Below are 24,056 nucleotides of genomic sequence, written 5' to 3' on the forward strand. Positions count from 1 at the left end.
TGCACGCACGGTCCCATAAAAAAACCAATCCACGGAACTGGATAATACAAACTACGACGAAATATTGAAATCATTATATTATGATCATTGATAGTGCGAAAACATTATCATCCACGTGTATGTTTTCATCGTGACATCGTGTCATCGTTAAATGGAGCGATTGCGCGCAACCACCCACCCCTCTCATTAAAGGCCCAACGATTTTTTGAAACGCTCTTACAACTATAGTGCCAGTACGTAATACGATATGATCGTGTTAGGGGCGTGCTTGCGACGGTTCGGAAGTAAAAGCGGATGGAGCAAAAAAAAAGCAAAATTTAATAACACCACCAAGTTTAAAAAACGCGAACAAGACGATAGCGAGTACATACAAGCTTGTGGTTTTGTTTAAAACAAGAACACTTTCTCTGTTAATTTATGTTTTTTTTTTATAAAATATTTTTAGGTTAATATAAACCATTAGGTCACTACCTTTTTTGTGATTTTTTTCTAGGTTTATAATTTTTTTCTAAAGTTTATTTTATTCTATTTTTTAAATATTGAAGTAGAGTATAATGTTGTAGTATGTTCTGTATAAAATATTTTTATGTGTTGAAATCGTCTACTGAACATAATATGCACCAATTATAAACATATTATAAACATAACGTAGGTATTAAAATTAATGGAAAAGTTGGGAAAGGTAATAATATGCAGGTGTTGTCATAGAAAAAGATATTCTTCAAATTTAAAATTAGAAAGTTAAGATATAAACCTATAAAATCACTATGTTAATCATTTTAATTTCATCTAGCTTTTAATAAATTCTTAAATGAGCATCAAATTACTGAAAAACAATGTAAGTCTCGTTCTCAAAATGTGGGAAGTACCTACATATACATATATATATATAGTGTTATATAATATAATATAATATATATATATTATATAAGCTAGCAAATGGGTCAATGCGTTTTGATACTGAATGTAGAAATGGCGCGAGAGCTTAATGCAAAAAACTTGTGGAAAATAGTATTGGCATAATATTATAATTATAAAATGCAATGCACCGACACTACGTGAACGGTTTTTATTTTTTACTCTCAAACTAGAAGCTTTATTTTTCGGATTACCGGCACCAATAGCTGATGTTATGCGAAAATGTTTTAGTTTATATTGTATATGCGAACTACGCACAACAAATCGTTAATCGATGTAATCGGTATGTACGTTTCAAAATACCGTGTGTATGTGATTTAGTTTTTACCTGATTGCCACCTTGTTGGTGGCACTGCCACAAATCGACGGGCTTGTTGGCATCGCCTTTCGAGTCTACGCACATATTCGACACAATGTTTTTTATCTGTAATGCGGGGTTAAAAAAACAAACAAACAAAACATAATGAATACAAGCAAATTAGAAATGGAAGAACGCGTCACTTCGCGTTCAGATCAGGCGAGAACCTTTATGTGTTGTAAGTACACGAGTTGGGTTATAGTTATAGGTTATAGTCATTAGTCATTACCTACTCATCATGATATATTTAGTTATATTAAGGTATAATGTGCGAGTATAAAAGTCTCTACTACACATGCACAGTGCACAAGATTCACCCAACGTTTATTTATATAGTCTAATTATTCCATTAAAAATAAAATGAATCATCATCATTCCAAAACGAAAGTGTAAGCAGGATGCGCAAAAGACAGGAAAACTTTACGACAGGATGTGTTGATCTTTATTGTACCGGCTCGACCTCGACAATACTGTATGCAAAACAGGCCTCTGTGCCGTAAAAGAAAGGTAATAATCCCACCTGATTGCCACCCATTTTGTGACAGGGATACAGTCCGGCAGGTTTGTTGAGGTCGGTCTTTCTGGCAGGTGAGTCCAGACAAGTTTTGTTGCCATATCCTAAATTGCGCACCTGATTCCCAATGCACAAATTTAAATACACAACGTTTAAAATATTACACACAATTTATATAGATTATATTATATTATACCACTCGTGTATCAATAATGTTAATAACAGCGGGCTGTTTTATATATCCAGAAAATTGTTGTAAATATACAATTTTAAAAACACTCGCTTCGAATTTACAATACAAATGTTTAAAATAAACATGTCGAATCAATAATCGCATAGTAATAATTAGTACCTATCATGTTTGTTACGAATTTATTTCGTATGAAAAAATAATCATATTATTTAATTGTTGCAGTTGGTCAAACAAATGTTATTTTACTGATGAATGATAAACAACAATATATCCTATTAGATCGGTAATTATTGAAAGTAGTTAAAGTAATTAATTTATGAACATTTTCAATGTTTATTTAAAGAGGGACTATTTCCATGGAAAATAATCTAATTGCATCAATTTGTTTCAAAATATTTGTACAACATTCAATATGGTCTGTAGGGATTCGTTTCGTGTTTTGTTTGTAACATTAAACACGGTTATGTGAAGCATAAAAACAGTAAATAAAATATGATGGTCGGAAATAAGTAATTCGATGTTTGAAAAAAGTGTACTTACTGAAAGATAAAAATATTGTTATTTACTGTGCCTACTTTTGTGTACAAAATATATTACGATGGTTTGAATTATTCGTAAATATTATATAGTATTACCTATTTAATTTTGTAAGTGTATGTCCGATATCATTACGTTAAATAAACACAAAGTTAATGAAAAATAAATGCGGTCGGAACAAAAGTTTGAAAATGTTTCATCTATGGAGAGAAATCCACTTAGAAAAGAACCAGACAGTAATTGTTTTCCGCGGGTCAGTGAAATGAAACACATACGAAATAGTATTTTCCAATCAAACAAAATAAGAAAATATTACAGGGGTCTAGGAAGTATGTAAGATAAACTTATTTCCCTAAAAACTTTTTTGTGCGCGTGAGAGATGATGACTGTGACCTAAGTACATATTCCCAGTCTCGTACACGATGTATGTTTTTTTTACCTCTCCAGACGCCACGGCATCGCCTGGTATGAAAAGTTCTGGGTATATGTTCTCCAAATACCATTTGAACGACTTGCACTTCAACTTTCTTCTCAGATCTTTGCGAGACGTTATGTCACCGTAATCACCCTATATCAACCAAAACCATGTATTTTATTATATAATATATTTAAACAGTGAAATATGCATTTGGTGTTAGTATAGTTATTGTAAGGTAACTGAACGTATTTATTTTGAATGTCAATATGCAGCAATTCTAGCGGGATCGCCTTTTTTAACAAGGTTATTCAATTACCAGTAGTTTTGACGAAATCAAACTTCGCGGTCGTTGTTGTGTTAATTTTTGAAAGGGGTCTGTTGTACGAGTATTATAATGATATTATGTTTATGTATACTGTCCTTCTTGAATACAGTTTAGCGCACAATCAGTTAATATTTTTATGCTTCAAACAGCGTTGAGTAAATAATTGTCGTGGATTTATTTAAAGTCTTATCGCGCGGCGGGAAAATATTACACGGACAAATTTCTTTAAGTCGACAACAAAAATAATTCTTTTGTAATTATCGCCATATTTAAAGGTTACTTCGGATCAGTGATGTATTAAACGAATGCAAATACTTTTTTTGACCAGAGAATAATTTGATATTGTTACTGGGAAAATTATGTTTTCTTTATCGAGGCACAAAAAAAGTTTTTGTTCCGATGTTAAGGAATGGTTATCATTGAAATCAACTAATTAGATCTACTGTATACAAAATACTACACACGTTTGATAAGTTATGTCTTTTTTATATTATGTTATATACATTGTTAACTTATATAGACAAAAAAATTTGTTTGATGACTTAAACTGTTTATGTATGTTTTCTTTGAATGTTTGTACGTTATGATTGAATATAAGTAAATGGGCATAGGTGTAGTAGTTGTTGTTAGTTAAATCGAGTATTTTAATCACTTTTAACTCAATAATACAAAATTATCAATCAAACGTCTACATTGAATAGGTACATTTGTATAATGTTTATTATTAGTGGAAATATAGAAATTGTGTCTGTGACAAATTTTTTTTTTTTAAATGTAAAGCTTTTGGGTTAATTTTTTGAATGAATATTTTTAGCTAAGGCGCTTAATTTTTTTCTCATTACCGATGGCTATACATAGACAATCATATAAATATTAGAATATAAAATTGGAAGATACTTCATATATAATTTAAATATTATATATATGTAACCGTAACAAATAGAAAAATAGGTATGTAAATACTAAAAATTTTCGACGATGAAAAAGTACGATTTTTAGCAGCAGAGGTATGCAATATTATGCTGAGTACGGGTAAAATCAAAAACAATGATAAATTTGATACATTTCTTACCAGATCGTTGCCGATCCGTTCGTAATAGTACTTGGCGTAATCGTCCATCCACACTTCGGCTAGACGGATGGAGTTCTTCTTCAAAACGTTGACGCCCGTTCGCCACTTGTACGGCGATCTCTTTCTGAATATATGACCGACGTGCGAACACGGCACTATCTCCAAAGTACCACCACACATCCATGTCTGCACCACAGAAATATAACACATGACAGAATAACACATACCATAATTTATTTATGTTATATATTATTTTGATATAAAATAATATGATGAATTATAATTAATTAAGTATTTATTGTAAGAATCGTACGCATACTTTGATTACAGATATGCGCAGTCCTGTTTCAATAAATTACTCCATAGATGACATTTGTGGTTGGAGGGGGGATGCAATTGCCTTCTGGTATTATTTGAGGGTGCAAATCGATACAGGGAAATCAGGGTGTGAGGTAATGGTGATAATGGTACCCCTCCCATAGAAATAAATGAAAATTAAAACTATAATTAATTAATTATGAAATAAATTACTATTCTAACTAGTTTTCACTTTCTATAATCCCGAAGTTATCCATATGGTAAAGCTCATGGTTGAGCACTCTTCTTAAAAAAACAACTTTTATGTTAAACGTACCTTGAATGATAGTTCTAAGTTTTCACCTCCCCATATATCGAAGCCACTATCGTAAGTACCGAGTCGCTCGAAGAACTTTTTGTCGATTGCAAAAAGGCCGCCGGCCATCGTTGGTGACCACACCGGTTCCGCAGCGTTTTTGTGTCGCTTTTTTTCTTTGTCTGGTACAACATGCCAATTGAACTGGAAAAAAAAAAAAAATAAAATAAAATTCTTTTTAATATTGTAATGAATATTCTCTACATAATCGTCGCCATTTGTAATGATTGAAATTTTGAAATATCGAAATGTACCAATATAAATTTTAAATGATGTGCCTACGCATTAGTATTAATAATAATAATAATATTTTCTTTATTACGGAAATAAATTCCAATTACAGTTTTTTTTTTCGTATAATATGTATACAGTAAATATACGTATTAAGTAGTACAATGCAATTATTCATATAGTACCATCTATATATGTACTTATATCATATAACAGAAACGTACTAAAATAAAATTATACTTTAAAATGTTTTAATGTTCTAATCAAATGATGTAACCACACTATGTCGTATTGCACACAATTAAAAAATAATATTTTAAAATATTCATTGCGCATTGCCGAGTATATATTTTATGAAACATGTAAAATCTATAGAACGCGCGAGCGTGTTTGTCTGTGAGTAGGTATGCGCGAAAAGAAAATATGTCGGACGAAAAAGCGACGTCCAACGCTTTAAAATGTGTATAACTTAAGGTTGGAAAAAACGCTTTAAATATTACGTTATTTTCAACCTAATGTAGGTATATCACGTGGACGATGGTTGAAGGGACATTATTTATATTTATTATTATGTATAGGGAGGTACCTACGTCTTAGTAATATGTAAATAAATAGTAGCGTTATAACTTACAGCCTGCAGGCTCGGTCAACTTATCAATAAACGTCATGTTAATAATAAATTCACTATTGCACAGTGCACACAGGTAACCTACCTACATTATACATTTTTATATTCTTTTTGGTATACATAAAAATATTGCAACATTTGATTCCCCGCGTGCTTGTGATGCCTAATCTAATTGTATTAAGTTTATTATATATTATTGACATCTGTGTGTGGAGTTAAACAGGGAATAATATCAAATTTATGGCAGTTTGATTGTACATGAAATAAATGTGACTATTGTATACGTTTTTTAAATATCGTGTTTTACATAAAAACACTCACATAATGGCTTTCACATTTTTAATAACGGAAAAATAAACTTATTTAAATGGATGTTATAAGAACAGCGAATCTCCCTAACTCGGGATTTTTGAAACATCGTATGATGTTATACATTAGCTATTAACTCCTGATTAGTAAGTATAATACTTTGATATAAACGTTTGTGTAGACTATTATATACACTGTAGATGCTGTTATGACTAGCTTTAGTTTCACCTCAAAGCAAATTCTGTGCGTTCCACACTCTTAAATGACGATACAAATCCTTCAATAGGAAGATTTTCATTGAAAGTAAAATCATCGATAAAGTTAATTTCTTAGGGTTTTAAAATGTGATATTATGATATATAAGGGAAATAAACTATCTGAGAGAGTCCGCTTATTGTAGGAATGCAATTATAATTTATTCCGTATTTATAATGTTCATGTTCAAGACACTATTATACAAATAGTGAACAAGGGACCAACTCAACATTTTTGTACTGAGAAACTATACCAAAGTGTGCACCCGTGAGTACGTGAATACGCGCGCGCGTGTGTGTGTATATATTTTAGCAAGATAAATACAATCATTAAACGTCGCACTACAATCATAAACCCTGAAAATTCTAGAGCTGTGTAATAGTTGATTGTTTTATATACGTTTACCGAGCTACGCCATTTTCTTACTAGTAGTTATAAAATTTGCATATTCTAAACAATGATTAAATTATTATTCAGTTTTTATCAACGTGGAAGTAAAATTATCAAGTTTTTGTATTTGCCATGTAGTTGCCCGTGGTATAAATTCGGATTGTTTGAATTAAAAAAAAAGGTATTCAGAGAAACAAACACTGTATCTCTAACCAGATGCAGTATTTCGATTCAGGCGAGGACGAAACGGCTTCATTATAACTCGAGATATCATTCATAATTTGTGTTTTCGAACACCCGTACAGTCGAACTCAAGGGCCTCAAAACACATTAATCGTTTGCGTGAGGCAATGCGTAACAGAATATTGTTTATTCGTTATCATATCATAGAAGAATATCGACGACGGAAACGCTTTCGTGTCGTTTACGCCGACCGGATTCGTTTTCGAGTAAAATAAATTGCGTATTTTATTATCGTAGGTATACGTCGCTCCTCGACTGCTATAATATAGTGGCGAGTTTGTGAAACGTCTGTATATCTACCTATATATTATGTATAATGTACTTATATATATATATAATATAAAGGTGGCACTCGCTTTGGTGCGGACAAATACACCGCCACAAAGGCAAAGTCCACAAGAAGAGACTCTATTATGTACACAATACATGCGCCATTCCACACACACACACCATCTTAAACGAGTGGTTGTAGACGTTCGTTCGTTCGTGTTTAATGGGACGAAACACGGGGCGATATTGTTGGCGCGCCTGCGATCACTTATATATTATACGCGGAGTAAGTAAAATCTATTGCCTACGATCAATTTCCGACTTATCGGGCTGTACACCGTCGCCGTCATTAGCTATATACGGCAATTTGTCGGCTTTTGCGGAAAAATAAATTACACTCGAGTCATTCATCTCGAGTGTCGCGAAAGAGGAAGAGGAGGAGTTAAGCTACTTACATCACGCACACGAGCATATTATATATTATAATATAATACACAGCAAATTTATATTTAATTTATACACATGCACGTATAAAATAATGATTACGTTGTCACGCGTGTTTTACATAGAAATAATAATATATACCTACTTATAAGTATATACATGAATACACATATATGTATACAGGATGATCCAAATATTCCATTTCGAAATTGTAAGTGGTGATTGAATAAAATTATAATATAATATATAATCTCATCAGTTACAAAAATATATACATACCTAATAGTTGTGTTGCGATATTGGCGTGACCCTTTATATATGCGTGTGTATTAGGTCCTTGGGGAAAAATTCGCTTGGGAAACCAGATCGATGTACGATATATCTCTTATAAACGAGCCATGATATTATACGTCTAGTTATGGAAGTAATAATTGGTGAAAAGGGACCAATCGCAGTTATTATAATAATGTACCTTTAATAATAGGACCAGCACTCACTCAAGAGCCCAATGTGAAATAAAACACAATCGTGGTTAGGATATAATAACGATATCGTAACTGTTCAGCTGTATCATATTATTACTATGAATTACGATCCATCATGTGTTCGCAATATTAAATTCACGCCCACTTGGTAATATTAAAATCATATTTTGACATTTTAAATCAAAATATTTTACTTGAAAAAACTAAACGTATACAAAAATACTCTACTGATGACAGCGGTGAAATCCATTTTGCATATCATACATATTCCAACAGTAAATAGTACCTATACATATTATAAGTAACTCGTCTTAGGTTAGGTTAGGTTAGATCGTGTTGGGCAAAAAACTCCTTGAATAAAAAATTCTCTAAGGATTATATCTATAATACATTTAAAATGTATAAATATTCATTAAATACAAGTTTATTAAGTTACATAATAATATGCGTCGATAAAATAAAATAGTAATTTTAGTTGTATTTTATAAGTTATAATCAATAAAAATAAAGCTGAACGAAATAAATCATGGATAATAATTTAATATTTCACTAACTTGTGTTTTTTCACAGTCTAATTTTATTTATTTTAATGTAAATATTTCATTATCTCAATCCATTAGTATTTACAAATTCAATGTTTATTGAAACTTATCAATTATAGTTAATTTATAGTTTTTTCCCCCAACACTGTTTGTTTATAAAAAATATCATCTATAGGCCCAACTAAAGTTGTATAGTTATATTCAATTAGTAAAAATGAGAAATGAGCCCACAAAAGATGTGTGGGGTTGCTGGTGGTACTTTGAAAAGTTTTCAGCGAAGTGATTCGTACCGCACGACCAGAGCCCGCGAGTTCTACACGATCCGTCGAGTACATGTCATGTATTACACGAAACTTGAGAGCATTCTCTCGTTCGCGCACGGCGCCACATCTGACGGATGGCAATAAGACGAGGATTTCGTTATAACAAGGCACAATTATAATTTTCCAAGATAATAAATGTATATTTTTTCTTTCAAACAAACAACATAGGTACAGTGTTTTCGAATTCAGTAGCACGTGCGTCTGTGTGTTTGTGTGTGTATACATATATATTATATATATGTATAGTGTATATTGTATTAATACACGACCACACTTTATTGCAGTATATTATATATTATTAGCTGTTAATAAATTGTGGAGTAGTATTTACTTTTTTAATATATACCTAAACCACGCATCTGTAATATTTTGCACGTTACTGTGGTTTCCGAAAAACCTCATTATATTAAACCTCGCTTATATAACGAAAGTAAAATATCCATGAAAAGTGAATTTATTATAAGTACACAAATCAAAATAGAATCAGCAAAGTCAATACCAGCGTGTGATGTTTGTTTAATACGAGATTAAACATATGCGTACCTATGAGAGGTTATTATAATTTACTTAAGTCGACTAATGGCGTTAATAGTTTGAATTCAAATATTGTAAGACAGACAAAGAGGTGATAAGAGAGTGATTCACCAGAGGCTAATCAAATACAGTTGTCACGTGTCTGGTGTTTTTTCGTATATAAAAGCATTTCGTATTAAAATGTTTAATATCGTATATATTATCATGGCTATATGATATCCATACTTTAATTATGATATAGATGTCGCTAAATTGCCTAATTAAAGCGCCGTGTAACCGTAATTTTTATTTTGAAATGCATAAAATTAAAACTTAGAAAGTGTTGTCTTTTAGATATAATTGTTATAAGAAACCAGAATAATAGACACGATATATGATGATACAAATTTCCCATTGAAAGCATTCATTGAGTATACCAAAGTATATAATTTATGTATAAGGATCTATCTAATTTATACACTATACACTGTATACACTATATAATATATATGTAGCAAGTTCAACTATATCATAAATGGTTTAAGTTGTGTTAAAGTTTTAAACCGAAAAAAAAATGTTCCAAAATTGTTTCAACCGCACAAACAGCTAGTTAACGTTTAGAATTATACTTACAATTTACCGTTAATATAATTTGGCATATTTTAAACAACGTATCACCATGTTTCTTATGACATATTCTGTGGATCATATACCAGTTGTAATTTTAACATTGTTCTAAAGAATAAATGTTTTTGTATACTTAATGAATAAAAAAAGTTTGAAAATTTGATCATTTTTACCATAGAGATTCATCTATCTCTGACATTTTATGACATTTTATGACATATATATATTATTATATAAGAGATGATGTTACACAGTATATACTTGACTTTGCATAACTTTAAAAATGTCATACTTTTCATACATGAATAATTTTTAATTGTAACCAGTGGTTATAATTAATATGTGAACAAAACTGTGCTTTTAAAATGTAAAAAAAAAATACTAGGTAATTCGTATTGTATAATATTCAAATTAAGTATTTAGAATTTAGATGATGGTTATTTGTCATATAATATGTATGGTTTTTTTAATCAATATAGGTACATGATTTTAAAATCATATTTATAGTGTATACATAATACACATACATAGGTGTATATATTAATTATAAATGTAAAATAATGTGGTTTAATAGGTAGCAGTTTTTAAATTTAATTTGTGTAATAAATTCTGAGCTTGAAACAAAAGTTGTATAATTACCTACAATAATATACTATTATAGTTAGGCCAGTTAGGGTAATTAGTTTCGGGATTTAGTATTGGCCTGATTCAGATATGAGAAATTGGTATTGAAAAAATGTTTTCATTATTTTTAGAATTAGATACTTATCCAATTATTTATACCACATGTCATTTTTTTTAAATACATTTAATCATGAATTTATTTAAAATATTAATATTATCTTCAGTATTTTTATGTCTTGTGTGTCTGTTTTTTTTTTAAAGTAAATTGGTCGAGGGAGCAAAAAGAAAAACAATTTTAGATAGTTTTGCTGTGTCAAAAGAAGAAAAGGGATAATGAACATGTAAAAACATATGTTTATACATACTCATATATATTATATCTTGTATATATAAGATATGATTGTAAAGAAAAGCCGTAATAGAGATAAACTTGGAAGGATGCTGTAGTGGGTAGTAAAAAAGAAGATTGAGATATATATGTGTATACTATATGTTATGCGTTATACGGAGACTATGGTTAGCTATGTGAATACATGAATATGACAAGATAAAGAACTTTTGGATTTCACATATTATTAGGATTAAAGCGAACCTATTAATTTATTTTTCACTAGACTAATAATTTGTGTAATATATTGAAAAAGAAAAATCGTAATAAAAATATTAATTGTTCACTCAAACGTACATATTGTATGATTAGTATAATATAGTGAAGTAGGTTTAATATTATAAATTTAATATTTTACTGATATTTAATAAACAATTTTTTTTCGCATAATTATATGCTTGTATAGGTACAGTCGTACAGAGTACAGACTAAGAATAAATTACTTACGTTGATTTATTATAATTTAAATAATGGTAATTTATACCTTTACACTTTAAAGGTTTTATGAATATATCGTTCATTCGGAAATTAAGATTTATTAAAATTGATAATTTATGAAACACAGATTTATATAATTGGACGGTGCAGTATATGGACAGAATTCGATTTGGTTAGAAAAAAATACTAACCACAAGCTTCCAACTAAAACCGCCGACACTTATTGGTCCATGGTGGAAATGGTAACGGAACGTTTTGTCGTCGATCGTGTCAATCACGGGACACACTACGGTAGTTGGATTCCTCGTGATTCGGTCCAGCAGCGGTTCTAGCCATCCTGATGATTTACAATATTATTTAAAACCCAAAACAATATTTGCTTAAGTCACACACACACACTGGCATGAGCGCAATTTTTATTTAAAGTTTGACAATGGACTATACATATTTCACTCATAATTAATTACACACGTGAGCGTATACAATTATCCAAACTTTTTCCTTTTACCATTTGCCATTTGCACTGAAGCGCGTAGGTAACCAATTCCTGGTATCCACTAATGATCATAAAAAATTCAATGCAGATGTACCGTGTTATAATAAATTCAGTAGCAAACGGAGTGCGTTTAAATATAGTAAACATAGGGAAACGCGAAACGAAACGAAGTTAAAAAAGTACATTGTTCAACCGACTTCGTTTGAATAAAATTAGTTTTAGCATTGTTAGAAGAATTAGATGGTCGGTAAAACAATTATTAAGATAGCAATAACAAAACAAAACAATTAGGTAGTCCGATTAACCGATTTAAGAGAGTATAGGTTGAATTTACGTTAGTATGTAAAAATAAAAAAAACTTCCACACTTCCAACAGTAAAATTACCACGTGGTTAGTATATTATATTATATAGTTTAATACCAGGTATCGTACGCATATACGAACCATGCAAAACACATACACACACATAAGCAAAAACCGTCGTGTGAATAGTTTTCGCGATTTTGGACCATGTACGTGGTACACGGTATATGATACTGCACTAATATACTGCAGCCCATTAAATATTATTTACAGTGCAGTGCGGTTCTCGTTTTCGGACGATTTTATACGATAAACCGGAGCGTGTACGCGGTACACGTATTTCGTATTGTAATAGCGCCAATGGGAGATGATTTATGGACACCGTTAAAAACAGACTGCGATTTTCTCGCGGCATGGCGACACGTCGTGCGTATCATATCATAATATTATAATATGTAGTGTACCGGGGAGACGATTGTGGAGCGTGAGTGAATTATTGCGACGGCCGCGGAAGACTCACCCGGAAATAGCCGGTAGTCGTGAAAAAAAATAATGTAGGCTTGGTGCATTATGTAGCAGTGCGCTAGCGATCGAAAAGCAAGCAAAAATGACTGCTTAAAACTCAAACAAAAGAGACTAAAAAATATAATTACAACTCGCGTATAGACATTGTGGAGGGACGGAGGCAACTAACTTATTCCCATTTACAGAATTTTACAGTCTAGTTATTTAACGACGAGAGTACCTATAATATTATAATAATTTATAATATAAAGTTCAAAAATGTAATTGAGTAACAAATTAAATGAATTTTAAAAAAGAAAAACCTATTGTAATATAACGTTGACATCCCTATCAAACATTATCCAATTTCGTACATTTTAATGTATTTAATATTTTCAAAGGTTCAAAATTCATCCACCTGTCTCGCCACTTAAGAACCACGGACGAAACCCACCCCTTCCCCCTGTCACTGGACGACGTTATTATAATAATAATGCAATTACGAATTACGATGATACTATTATTATTATAATGACATTCACAATATTATTCTATTGTCATGGCAATCAAATCGCGGAGGCACCTGTATAATAAAATATTCATAATATCATAACACATTATACAATATAATAGTATGCGCGGTGCAGTATGAATGTCCTTTGTCGGTCATTTCTCATCCTCAGTCAGTCGATTCACATTAACACGACACATCGTCACGATGGGATATATATACGTATATGGGAAAACGCGCGTGCCATTCCGCCTTGGTGGTTTAAATATTATTATATTAATATCGGTCACATGAGCGCGCATCAATAACCGTTTTCTTCATAACGTCATACGAACGAGTAATAACACCGTGCACACGTATTGTGTGTACAATATACTTATATGCATAATAATAATACTACTACCCAGTATTAATGCATGTTTATAAACTACACACGCGCGTATAAGAAGGGGGGGGGGCACAGGAACGGCAAAAAACTCAAGGCCCCAAAGCGCCAGTATATTTCTTGCTTGAACAAACGAATCTAAAATCGATATACGAGAGGGATTTTATTTAGAATTTCACACAATACGTTCATTTCATTTTTGTCGTCCATGAGATATTTTCTTTCATCATATTATTGTATATAATATATTTGTATAACATTCGAGCGGAATAGTCATAATATAATACTATAGTATATATTGCTGAAGAGACTTGCCGGTAAAAACTTAAAATATTCCGATAAAATCATTGTCATGATAATTATATTGAGTTGTGCAGGAGACGGCCGTGTTTAATAGCTCAGACGAATTTTCGGGCGAAACACTGCATATAAATAATAATATGTCCGCCGTCGGGCCCAACGAACGCAGACGACCAGAAGATTGTGAATTTATTACGGGATCACGACGAGTGCATAGGGTAGAGAGTACTCCTTCGTGTCGAAATTCACCTTCTCGGGAGCAACAAATACAGTACTGAAATGTATGCTCGCTCAAAAATATAAAATCCGAAGCCATGACCTCGCGCTGAATAGAGATTAAATATTAACTATCCGTTTCCACGGACTGCGTTTGACGTGCGTTCGTTGAAAATATTAAAAAATAAGAGCACAATAATATAGCCAGATAGTACCTACACTATAACACACGCGTCGTCGCATGTCCATTCTTTCACAATGTATAAAACTTAACGACCGTAAAAATGCACACGACCGTCAAAAGAACAACATTATGCGATACTTGTATCTCCACGTACACAATATGGTACAATACCTGCAGTATAAGTGTGATGTAATGTATGGATCTGTATTATGTTATTCTTATGCAGTCCAGCTGTGTTCGCGGTGCTTTTTGGAAATATTACATTTTTGTGAGGCTAATATAAGATCGTCAGCGGAAAGGGGGGAGGGGGTAATCGCTGATGGCTGCGGCCCGCGTTGTAGTAATACGCATAATATATGTTATCGCGTTAAAGTCTTGCACGGCCCTCGCGAGGGTACACGTATATTATATAATAATATCATCATATAAATACAATTGTTTTCCCTCCTCCGTCGACCATTTTATGACCAGTTGGGCCGCCTGGCCGTTCCGAGGGTATATGCACTTAGTCCTGCCTAACCTAGCTGGAGAGTTTTCGAACGCGACGATATTATATTTTATTCAGATTCTGAAAAAGCGCGCACACGGATATATCTAACAACAAGTTAATAGAGAATTGGAATCCGGCGCTCGTGGCTATGTGTACGTACATAATATAGCTGCACCATTACATTATACACATGCACGAGTAATATACTTTCCACGAAAATTCACGAAATTAAAACTGAACGTATCCGTGAAAACTTTTATCACGCGCTTGTTTGAAATCGCTGTATAGTTTTACCGAATGGCTGCTGCAAACAGTATAATATAATAATTTATAATAGTACACGGGCGTATAATAGCTGGTACGTCGGTACAGCATCGCTACAGTGCCAGGGCGTACCTACATTATCATTACTACATAATATGTATGGTATAAAACATGTGTACATGTAATAGTCGTCCAGGTCAGGTGTTGATCAGCCCTTCATAATAAAATGCATTTCCGGTACGCCACCGCCGTCATACATATTGTGACGTCAGTATATAATAGTATATTATTCTTAGCATGTTTCGAGGAATAGTGATTACTTTTTGCAGTTATTACCTATAACCGCTTTTATATTTCGTTTTTAATAATATATAAGAATGTGTTGGCGTTTTATTTACGGTCAGAAACACGGAAAGCGATCATTATTCGATGTTGCTGTTATTCGAATTTTTCTCTAATGTCACTGGATATACTATTTGATAAATTGTGACCCCTTTAAACTGTAGAGGGCAATTAATTTGACGCTTAACATTTGTCGGGGTTCATTCTTCCCGAATGTAGATTCACAAGTCACCACAGTAAGACTATAAAATTACTCATCCGTTCCACTCAAATCATAACAAGTTTTCGATAGTCAATTTTATTTGGAAAGACATAAAATACACCGACCGAGAAGAATAAAAACTCGTGGGTTTTGAAACACGAACAAACGCGTTAACATGATTAATATATTTATTTATATTTATTGAGTATATGGATGAATAAGAGATTTAGACTAGAAACATATCACAAAACACGTAATTTATTTATGATAAATTGATGCTGATAAATAGAATTGTCGCCGGTCACATTAAAATATAATATAAGTGAAGAAATTAGACGATCGTGTGAAATAACATAATATTGAAAATTCGAAAAGTAATTTGTCTCAGAAATCAGACAGAGTCAACAAACGATGCAAATAAAAACTCGTTTTTCTCTCAATAACCAGTCGGCGGAGTGTCGGATGCGTCGACAGCATTATCATACTTTTTTTATAAAATTTTTTATAATACCACCGCTGTCAAAAACCCGGTGATTGAACGTTTTGCGGAACGTTTCTCATTGACAAGGTTGGAGTCATAAAAATTTTAAAACAAAAAACAAATATATATATAAGTACATAAAAATATCGCCTCTGGGGGAATCGTGCCATATATAGCCGCGGCATCACGTACAGGTCGTCAAGCGGCGATGCGAAAAATCCCTGCGGTCGATCCTGCACAACTCGTCTGCGCTGCCGTCGTCTTGCGGGCCCGATATAAAGTCCATTATGGTCCAGCGGATCGGCGCGGCAGGTATAAAATATATATTTACAACGGGCGAGAAGATAGCCGTATATATATATGTATAGTTATATAATATGGCTTCGGCGGATTTCTGCTTGTCTTATGGTTATTCTATATATATATGTACGCGCGAAGAACCCTGGCGGAATAACTGGCGGTTGTTTATTGGCGAAACGAGACGATTTCCGATGTTTGTTTTTATTGTACCCCCACCTTCGTTGTCGTTCTCTCCTCACGGTCCATATTTTTATCATTTATCCGACCCCAGTGCCTCGTGTTTAATGTATCACGTGATTTTTATACGCAGAAGGTTATATGATATGATATAATTATTATCACCGTCGTGGACGGCAAACGATCGACGAAAAATTACGCCAGACTCGAGCTTTGGCCCATAATAGGTCCACGATGCGAAAAATCTCGACTAGCAAACGCGACGAAGTAATTTGTATTCATATAAAAATGATTTCGATTCATCTCCTGACAGTTCCTCTAATGGATTTCGTTATATAGTTGTACCGCCGTTACAGTGTTTGAATAAGATAACTTCGGACGAGTGCACATTTTTCAGAAGTTTCAGGAATGATTTAAAGAGAGAGAGAGAGTGAGAAAAATTCAAAATCATTTACTTGGCACACTATTATATTATTATAAATGTATGCCTACATGTTGAAACTTGAGTTACAACTATAATTGAACTATATATTACGTGCGCACTAAGTTATCAAAAATAGGACCAAAAAAAAAAAAACAGTTTAATGTCCCTGTATTGTATCTAGGTACCTACTATACCTACGACGTACCTATCATCACAATGCTCGTATAGAACCGGCGAACCGTCATAATAATATTATATAAAATACCAATACCTACATCAAATATACCGTCACAGTAGAAAATAAACAATGCGAACAAATTCGACGTTAGGTACCAAACAATTTAATCATAGTAATGGACAATGGTTTTGTCTTTTAATTTTTAATTACATATATAAATTTGTTGTAGGTGCCTAGTTTTAAGTTGAAAATTAACTTTACGCTAAGTTGGTTTTTTCGGAATGCAAATTCATTAAATAAAAATATTCATTATAACTTATAAAATCAGAATTCTCATTTCTCTTTGACAAAAACACACCTATATGCTTAAAATGTATTGTTTTTCCGTTTGGAATATTTATACAGTGCACCAGCCAAATTGCTAAAAATCTACAATAACATGTGCTCATTGCACCGTGGTTGAAGTCGAAGCATGTTCATCATACTATATAACATCAGTTCAAGAATTGTAAATATTAAATATCAAAGTAAATATAAAACAATACCTACATTTTATTATTATTTTTCTACAAAATGTTAATAATGAACATATTATATGAAAGTGCGTTTTAAATGTTAATATTGTGTTTCTATAGGTATAAAATATAAATACTGCAGAGGGGAGGACGTTGAATTCAACTACTAAGGATCTCGGTTGCTTTTAATTAATTTATTAAAATCAGTGTGATGAACGTGTCGAATAATTTTGTATCAGATAAAAAATCAGGCGATTTAAAAAAAAAAATTATTTACATGTAAACGATATAATTTAATCTACCTGGAATATTTAAATATTAATATATATAGCTCGTTATTATTACAACATTATAATTTATACGCATAGACATACAGCCACGAACATAAGCGTGCGCAGACCATGCTGACAGGGGGGGCAGAATGTAATAAAATATATATTTTATAATATATAGTTAAATATTATTTTGGTTGTTACTTTATTAGTTAGTTCAATTAATATTAGTCATGGAAGTATTTTAGTTTTAAAAATCATTAATTTAACTACAAATTTAATATATTAATATTGAAACTTGCTATGTTACTTGCTATGTTACTAGCAACTTGCTAAGCTGTGTATAGAGACCCAACCATCCGGGTATTGATAAGAGACCCGACCATTATTTATACTGCGCATGCGCCGGGACGCATATTACCATTTGGAAAAACATCGTACAGTGATGCTATTTATCAATTTTTATGTTAATAGCGTTGAAATTAACATAGAAATTGATAGTAGAATATATTGAGCGATTTTGTTTGGATTACCGTGAAACCACAGTGATGCCGCTATCTATAAACACTCTTTATCACTCCGTTATTTACATATTAATAATTAATATATTATTCATTATAATATAAAAATTATATTATTATAATATTATGTTTTTTAAAAACAATATTTGGAAGAAAATTTCAGCTCGCAGGAGGGGCAGCTGCCCACCCTGCCCCCCCCGTGCGCACGCCTATGGCCACGAATTGACTTCATGTCTTCATGTAATTGATCAATTTAGTATTTTTGAGGTATATATAAATACATAATAAAGGTCATACGCGCTTAGATACCAACGTGACTTTATTAAATATTTAGCAAAAATAAAAACTCTTTAACTAAAAACAAAAAAACCAACTACATACGTTTTTTTTTAAATTTAACTTAAGAACATTTTACGGACAATATTATTTCTTTTGCATTATATAAATAAAAAAAAAAATGAAATGCAACAAACTATTAGATCTAAACTCAGGTTAAACTATACATTTTTAGATTTTGAGTGGAGCAATGAATGTATTGGTTTTCAATGATGTGTGTTTTATTTTTAAGCGTGTTGTCTAATTAGGGAGTTGTTAAAGTGCATAGACTTTTAGGCTGATTTCTAGTAGAAAATTTGATATTGTCATTGGTACTTCAGGGAGTTAAGGGAATAAAACTTATTATTTTTCAAATTATGAAAAGCTCGAACAAAATCAGGGAAAATTGAATGGTATATTTACGCAATACAAGTTTTCGATAAAAATAATTTTGTTATTTATAGTTGCAATCAAAATATGAATAATTGTAGGTACTTAGAACGTCTACTAAACATTTATGTGTATATTACCATATTCTAGACATGACATAATTTTCAAAATATGTCGACTATTTTAGTTTTTTAAAGCTATTTATAGCCATTTTACATTTTTGAGTTTTCAAAAAGTTTGGCACTTTAATAGAAGTCTCCTCGTATGTTGCTTACACAACATTAAAAAAATATTGAAAATAAATTGTCACAACTTTTTGATAGGGGTACCTACGTTTAAGTTTAAATATTTAGAGAAATTTAATTTGTAGTGGAAAATGCATTACATTTTTACTTTTGGTACCTAAGGCTAGACAATTTGGCACCAGATTCTTCATAGGTTGTTCTTATCACATTCTAAAAATATTAGAAATACATGTGTTGGTACAATAATTTTTTTAAAGCCATTGAAGCTATAATACGCTAAGGAGAAAAAACAATAGTTTATTACAATTAAAACAGTCATTTGAAGTTCTAACATAAATAAAAGTGGATATTTAAAGGAAAAATGATTCTAGTTAGTATGTTGTGATTAAAAAAAGTTAATCCCTAGGAGTTGTTACTTTTCACTGTTACTTTTTTTTATTAGATTATTTACTTATACACAATGAAGTATTGATAATAATAATTTTAATTTCCAATAATACTATACGTATGAACACAACATTTTGATAAGATTTCAAAATTATTGTAAACCCATTAAATTATAAACAAGAACTATATAGTTAAATGTAAAAATAAATACGTTTTATTATACACGATTTGACTTAAATAATAGGTACCTACCTACATAATAAATTATTAGATTTTTTTAAAATATAAGTAAGCTTTTATTATTTAATATATTATAGCAATGATGATATTTAAACGTATATTTTATTAATGTACATATAACTGTAAACTAGGCACACATTAACTATTGTATATAATTTATAGGTGTACACTGAGTGTCAACTTGGCATTAGTTCAAAATTCGATTTTGATAATAAAAATAATATTTTAAATCACATTAGTTGCGAGTGTCCAAAACTTCTTTTAAATAATGTTTAGTAAAATAAATGATAAGCCATTTGCGTTTTACTTTGGAGATATGCAATTTACGAAAATGCTGTAATATGTTATTTATAACATTTTAAGCAGCAACTATAAAAAAGTCTCCATTTACATATTAAAAATAAAGAATTTAAATTACACGTTTGTTATAGCCAGTTATACTTAAGTATTTATATGGCGTTTATATAATTGAAATTAACGTAAATTAGTTTTGAAAAAGCGTACTTAGGTACAGTATTATTCATGATTTGGTACACACTTAGTAGATGTCCAGAGTGTAATGGACTTAATGATATAGGCCAATGCCGTTTTTATTATTTACGCTTTTAAAATACTGCAGGTGGAGGGGGGGGGGTTAAGTGAAAAATAAGTAGGAAAATTGCGAATAAACGATGGCTTTAATTATACGATATTAACGCGAGCACAAAGAGAACGGTGTACAAAACGAGTTGAAAATATTATATATTTCGCTCGTGCGGTAGGTACTATATATATTGTGGGCACATAATAATAATTAACATTAACGAGACAGCGAATTTCTAATTTCTATACTTTTTTTCGCTCTGAATTAAATAAAGAGCACATAAAACGGTCGTAAAAGTTTTTTTTTTTTGTTTTTTTTTTATACCGTTAATAAAATCCATGACAAGAGTATATAGGAATAAAGAAGCGAACCACTGCGTACTGCGTCAGTATGGAAGAAAAACGATTCGAGTGTAAACTTCTGTGTTGGTGTAGCCTTTTCCCGCAGTAGTATTTTCACGCTTTAACCACGTGCATGTGTTGAGTGTATGCAACGATGATATCGAGTTTCAGTATTTAATTGGTAATTCTTGTTCCCAGGGCCCAAATGGGGTAAAAACACTACGCGATCGTACGAAATCCAACGAAAACATTATAACTGAAATAGGTACATTATTACATATTTTTTTTTTATTCAAAGAAATAACCCTCAGCTGTGTGGCCATTGGGAGTTGTCGATATATTATTATTGTAATCGGAACTGGCAAGAAAAAGTCGTTTACACGGTTTTATACTTTTATCATAGGTTAAATGTTTATTTTTGGATAGCGAAAAAAAAGAGTTGTGAATTTATATAATATAACATCGTTAGAATAAATCGATTTTTGTTCCGTGTATTCTCCGAGGGTACTTTTTTGTTTTTGTTTCACTAATATTTTTATACATGTTTTTTTTTGAATCAAAATGTTTTCTGGAAATTCCCATAAAGGTATTATATTAACATAATAATTATGAATAATTTAAAGAGCACGTATTACAGTCATACAGTTATAGCAATGTCACAGTTACGCTAAAAATTTAGCTTAACAACAGCAGATGTAAAAAAAAACGAATGTAAACAAATACTATTCGTACAATATATACTAATATATATTATATACATATATTTTTAACAAACTAAAACAAACTCCACCGAATGTAGCGGGATTCGTATGTCACTAGAAAGAGTTGCTATACGTATGTATTCCACCGGACGTATATCATATATATAATATACAACTAGAGACGAGTTTTAATTTCTACCACTTTCGCACCCCGGTGCAGTCGTTTCGAGAACTCTGGTCGTTATTATAAAAGCTCTAGGGATTGTTTCGATGGATGAGGAGTGGTATTATTACTACAAATATAACATACATACATACATATATAACTACGCATACACAAAACGTCGTATATATATATAGAGAGCATATAACACAATATACTTGGCTTTTGAATAGAAACGCTGAGTTCAATTTTTGCGTTTTTAATTTTGATTCTATAGCTGCGTACGCTGTCATCGTAATAAACCGACGAGGAAGGGTAAACACTTATTTTGTTTCGTATGGTTTGTTTGCGAAATAAAAACAAAAACGAAATAACGATTATCAAACTAAATGAGTATAAAACACTACAATGTAGTTGTCGTCATCGTCGACCTGTCCACGTGATGTATTTTTTATTCGCAAACTTTGTTCGACTGCTGGATTTGCCACGAATCGATAAACAACATAATTACGTGCACTAAATGTAACAGCACATTTATAAAATCCCTTTAAAATGCACAACATAACAATAATACTACAGCATAATCATTTTACAGCTTGTTATGTTTAAGTATATGTTTATCGTACATAAATTATCATTTACCTATAGCGTAAATGCGGAAAAAATGCCTGCCTCGTGGAGCAAAACTTCTGAATATTATGAAAATATAACTGCAAGAACAGTTGTAATACTCGCAGTATACCTACATATCGACTGGAGTGGCGGTAGCTATAGAGGAACATAATAAACAAAACGAAAAGACTGAAATTACAGAAAAAACGCAATTTCATGCGCAGAAAATGAACGTAACCTTTATTACGAGGAGATAGAAACACCAAACCGAAACCGACAATCCGTGTGCTCTGTCGTGAAACGCGTCCGACACTAAATCCCGTCCAAACAATAATAATTGTGTTGTATCTACGCCGATGTCATGACGTCGAAATGCGTTAAAACGCTCGCCCAATGTTCTCCCATATAACCAGACCAGCAAAATTATTTATGACCATCGATGACGTAGATACATACGGGGTATAAGGGGGATTAGCACTCACATAGTTGCAAATTATCAGACCCTGTTTATATCAAGCTAATGATATCTATTTTGTAACATACAGGATGTATTATTTTATAATTGTTATCGTTTGACTAAGTTATTTTTGCGCTTGTGGCATCGAAGCAAATTATTATTGTAAGCGATAATGCAATATTATTGAATGATAATGCGACGGCCGACGAGAGTTTATACCTGGCTAATCCTATTGAAAGTTTAATAAATTAAAATACACATTAAATGTAACTGTGTAAGGTATATTACGCTGTAGTTTGACGTTTTACTAATATTTTAGGAAATTTGAGGAAGTTTGTGTGATGGTTTTAAGAAATCGGTCATACCTACATAATATAGTATAATAATTATTAATAACATAAATGTAGGGCACATACTACATACGTTAGACAGTACCTCGGAGATGAAAAAAACAAAACAATATAATATACGCACTATATTGCGTACACGCGCTATACACGCCCACGTGTACGGCGGCGGTTGCCAGGACGATGTTTAACGCGCGCGCGGCAGGCGATTTCGGTGTTTCCCCCGAAAAACCCGTCGTAGGTGTATCTACCGAAACGACCAGGATAATAATTATTCGCGGTCCACGTTATCAGGTATCCCGCAGCGCAGAGTACCTACGACAAAAACGCTCGTGGCGAATTTGTTTGGCAAACACTATCGCGTCGAGTTTACGCCTATATATATATTATATATATATATATGTACATCCATATATTATATACCGTGGTATACAAATATATACTAATATATGCACGAACGTATATCAAGAATACACATCTCTATAAAGTAT

General features: G+C 31.8%; 1 protein-coding gene across 3 annotated transcripts in view; it reads right to left on the minus strand.

Moving 5' to 3' along the window:
- LOC100166413 (putative polypeptide N-acetylgalactosaminyltransferase 9) overlaps positions 1-24,056 on the minus strand; it is a 121,156-nt gene that overhangs the window by 2,519 nt on the left and 94,581 nt on the right. Inside the window, exons 6-10 of one of the 3 annotated variants that reach the window (XM_008185519.1) lie at positions 11,910-12,055; positions 4,970-5,152; positions 4,336-4,521; positions 2,960-3,088; positions 1,797-1,907 (exon numbers count right to left, since the gene is read on the minus strand). In XM_008185519.1, the coding sequence (XP_008183741.1) occupies positions 1,797-1,907; positions 2,960-3,088; positions 4,336-4,521; positions 4,970-5,152; positions 11,910-12,055 (755 nt within the window). Of the gene's footprint in view, positions 1-1,246; positions 1,343-1,796; positions 1,908-2,959; positions 3,089-4,335; positions 4,522-4,969; positions 5,153-11,909; positions 12,056-24,056 lie in introns of all 3 variants that reach the window. The other 2 variants (XM_008185520.1, XM_008185518.1) reach the window with 2 other exon arrangements.

Source organism: Acyrthosiphon pisum, chromosome A3, assembly GCF_005508785.2.
Source record: "Acyrthosiphon pisum isolate AL4f chromosome A3, pea_aphid_22Mar2018_4r6ur, whole genome shotgun sequence".
Lineage (NCBI taxonomy): Eukaryota > Metazoa > Arthropoda > Insecta > Hemiptera > Aphididae > Acyrthosiphon > Acyrthosiphon pisum.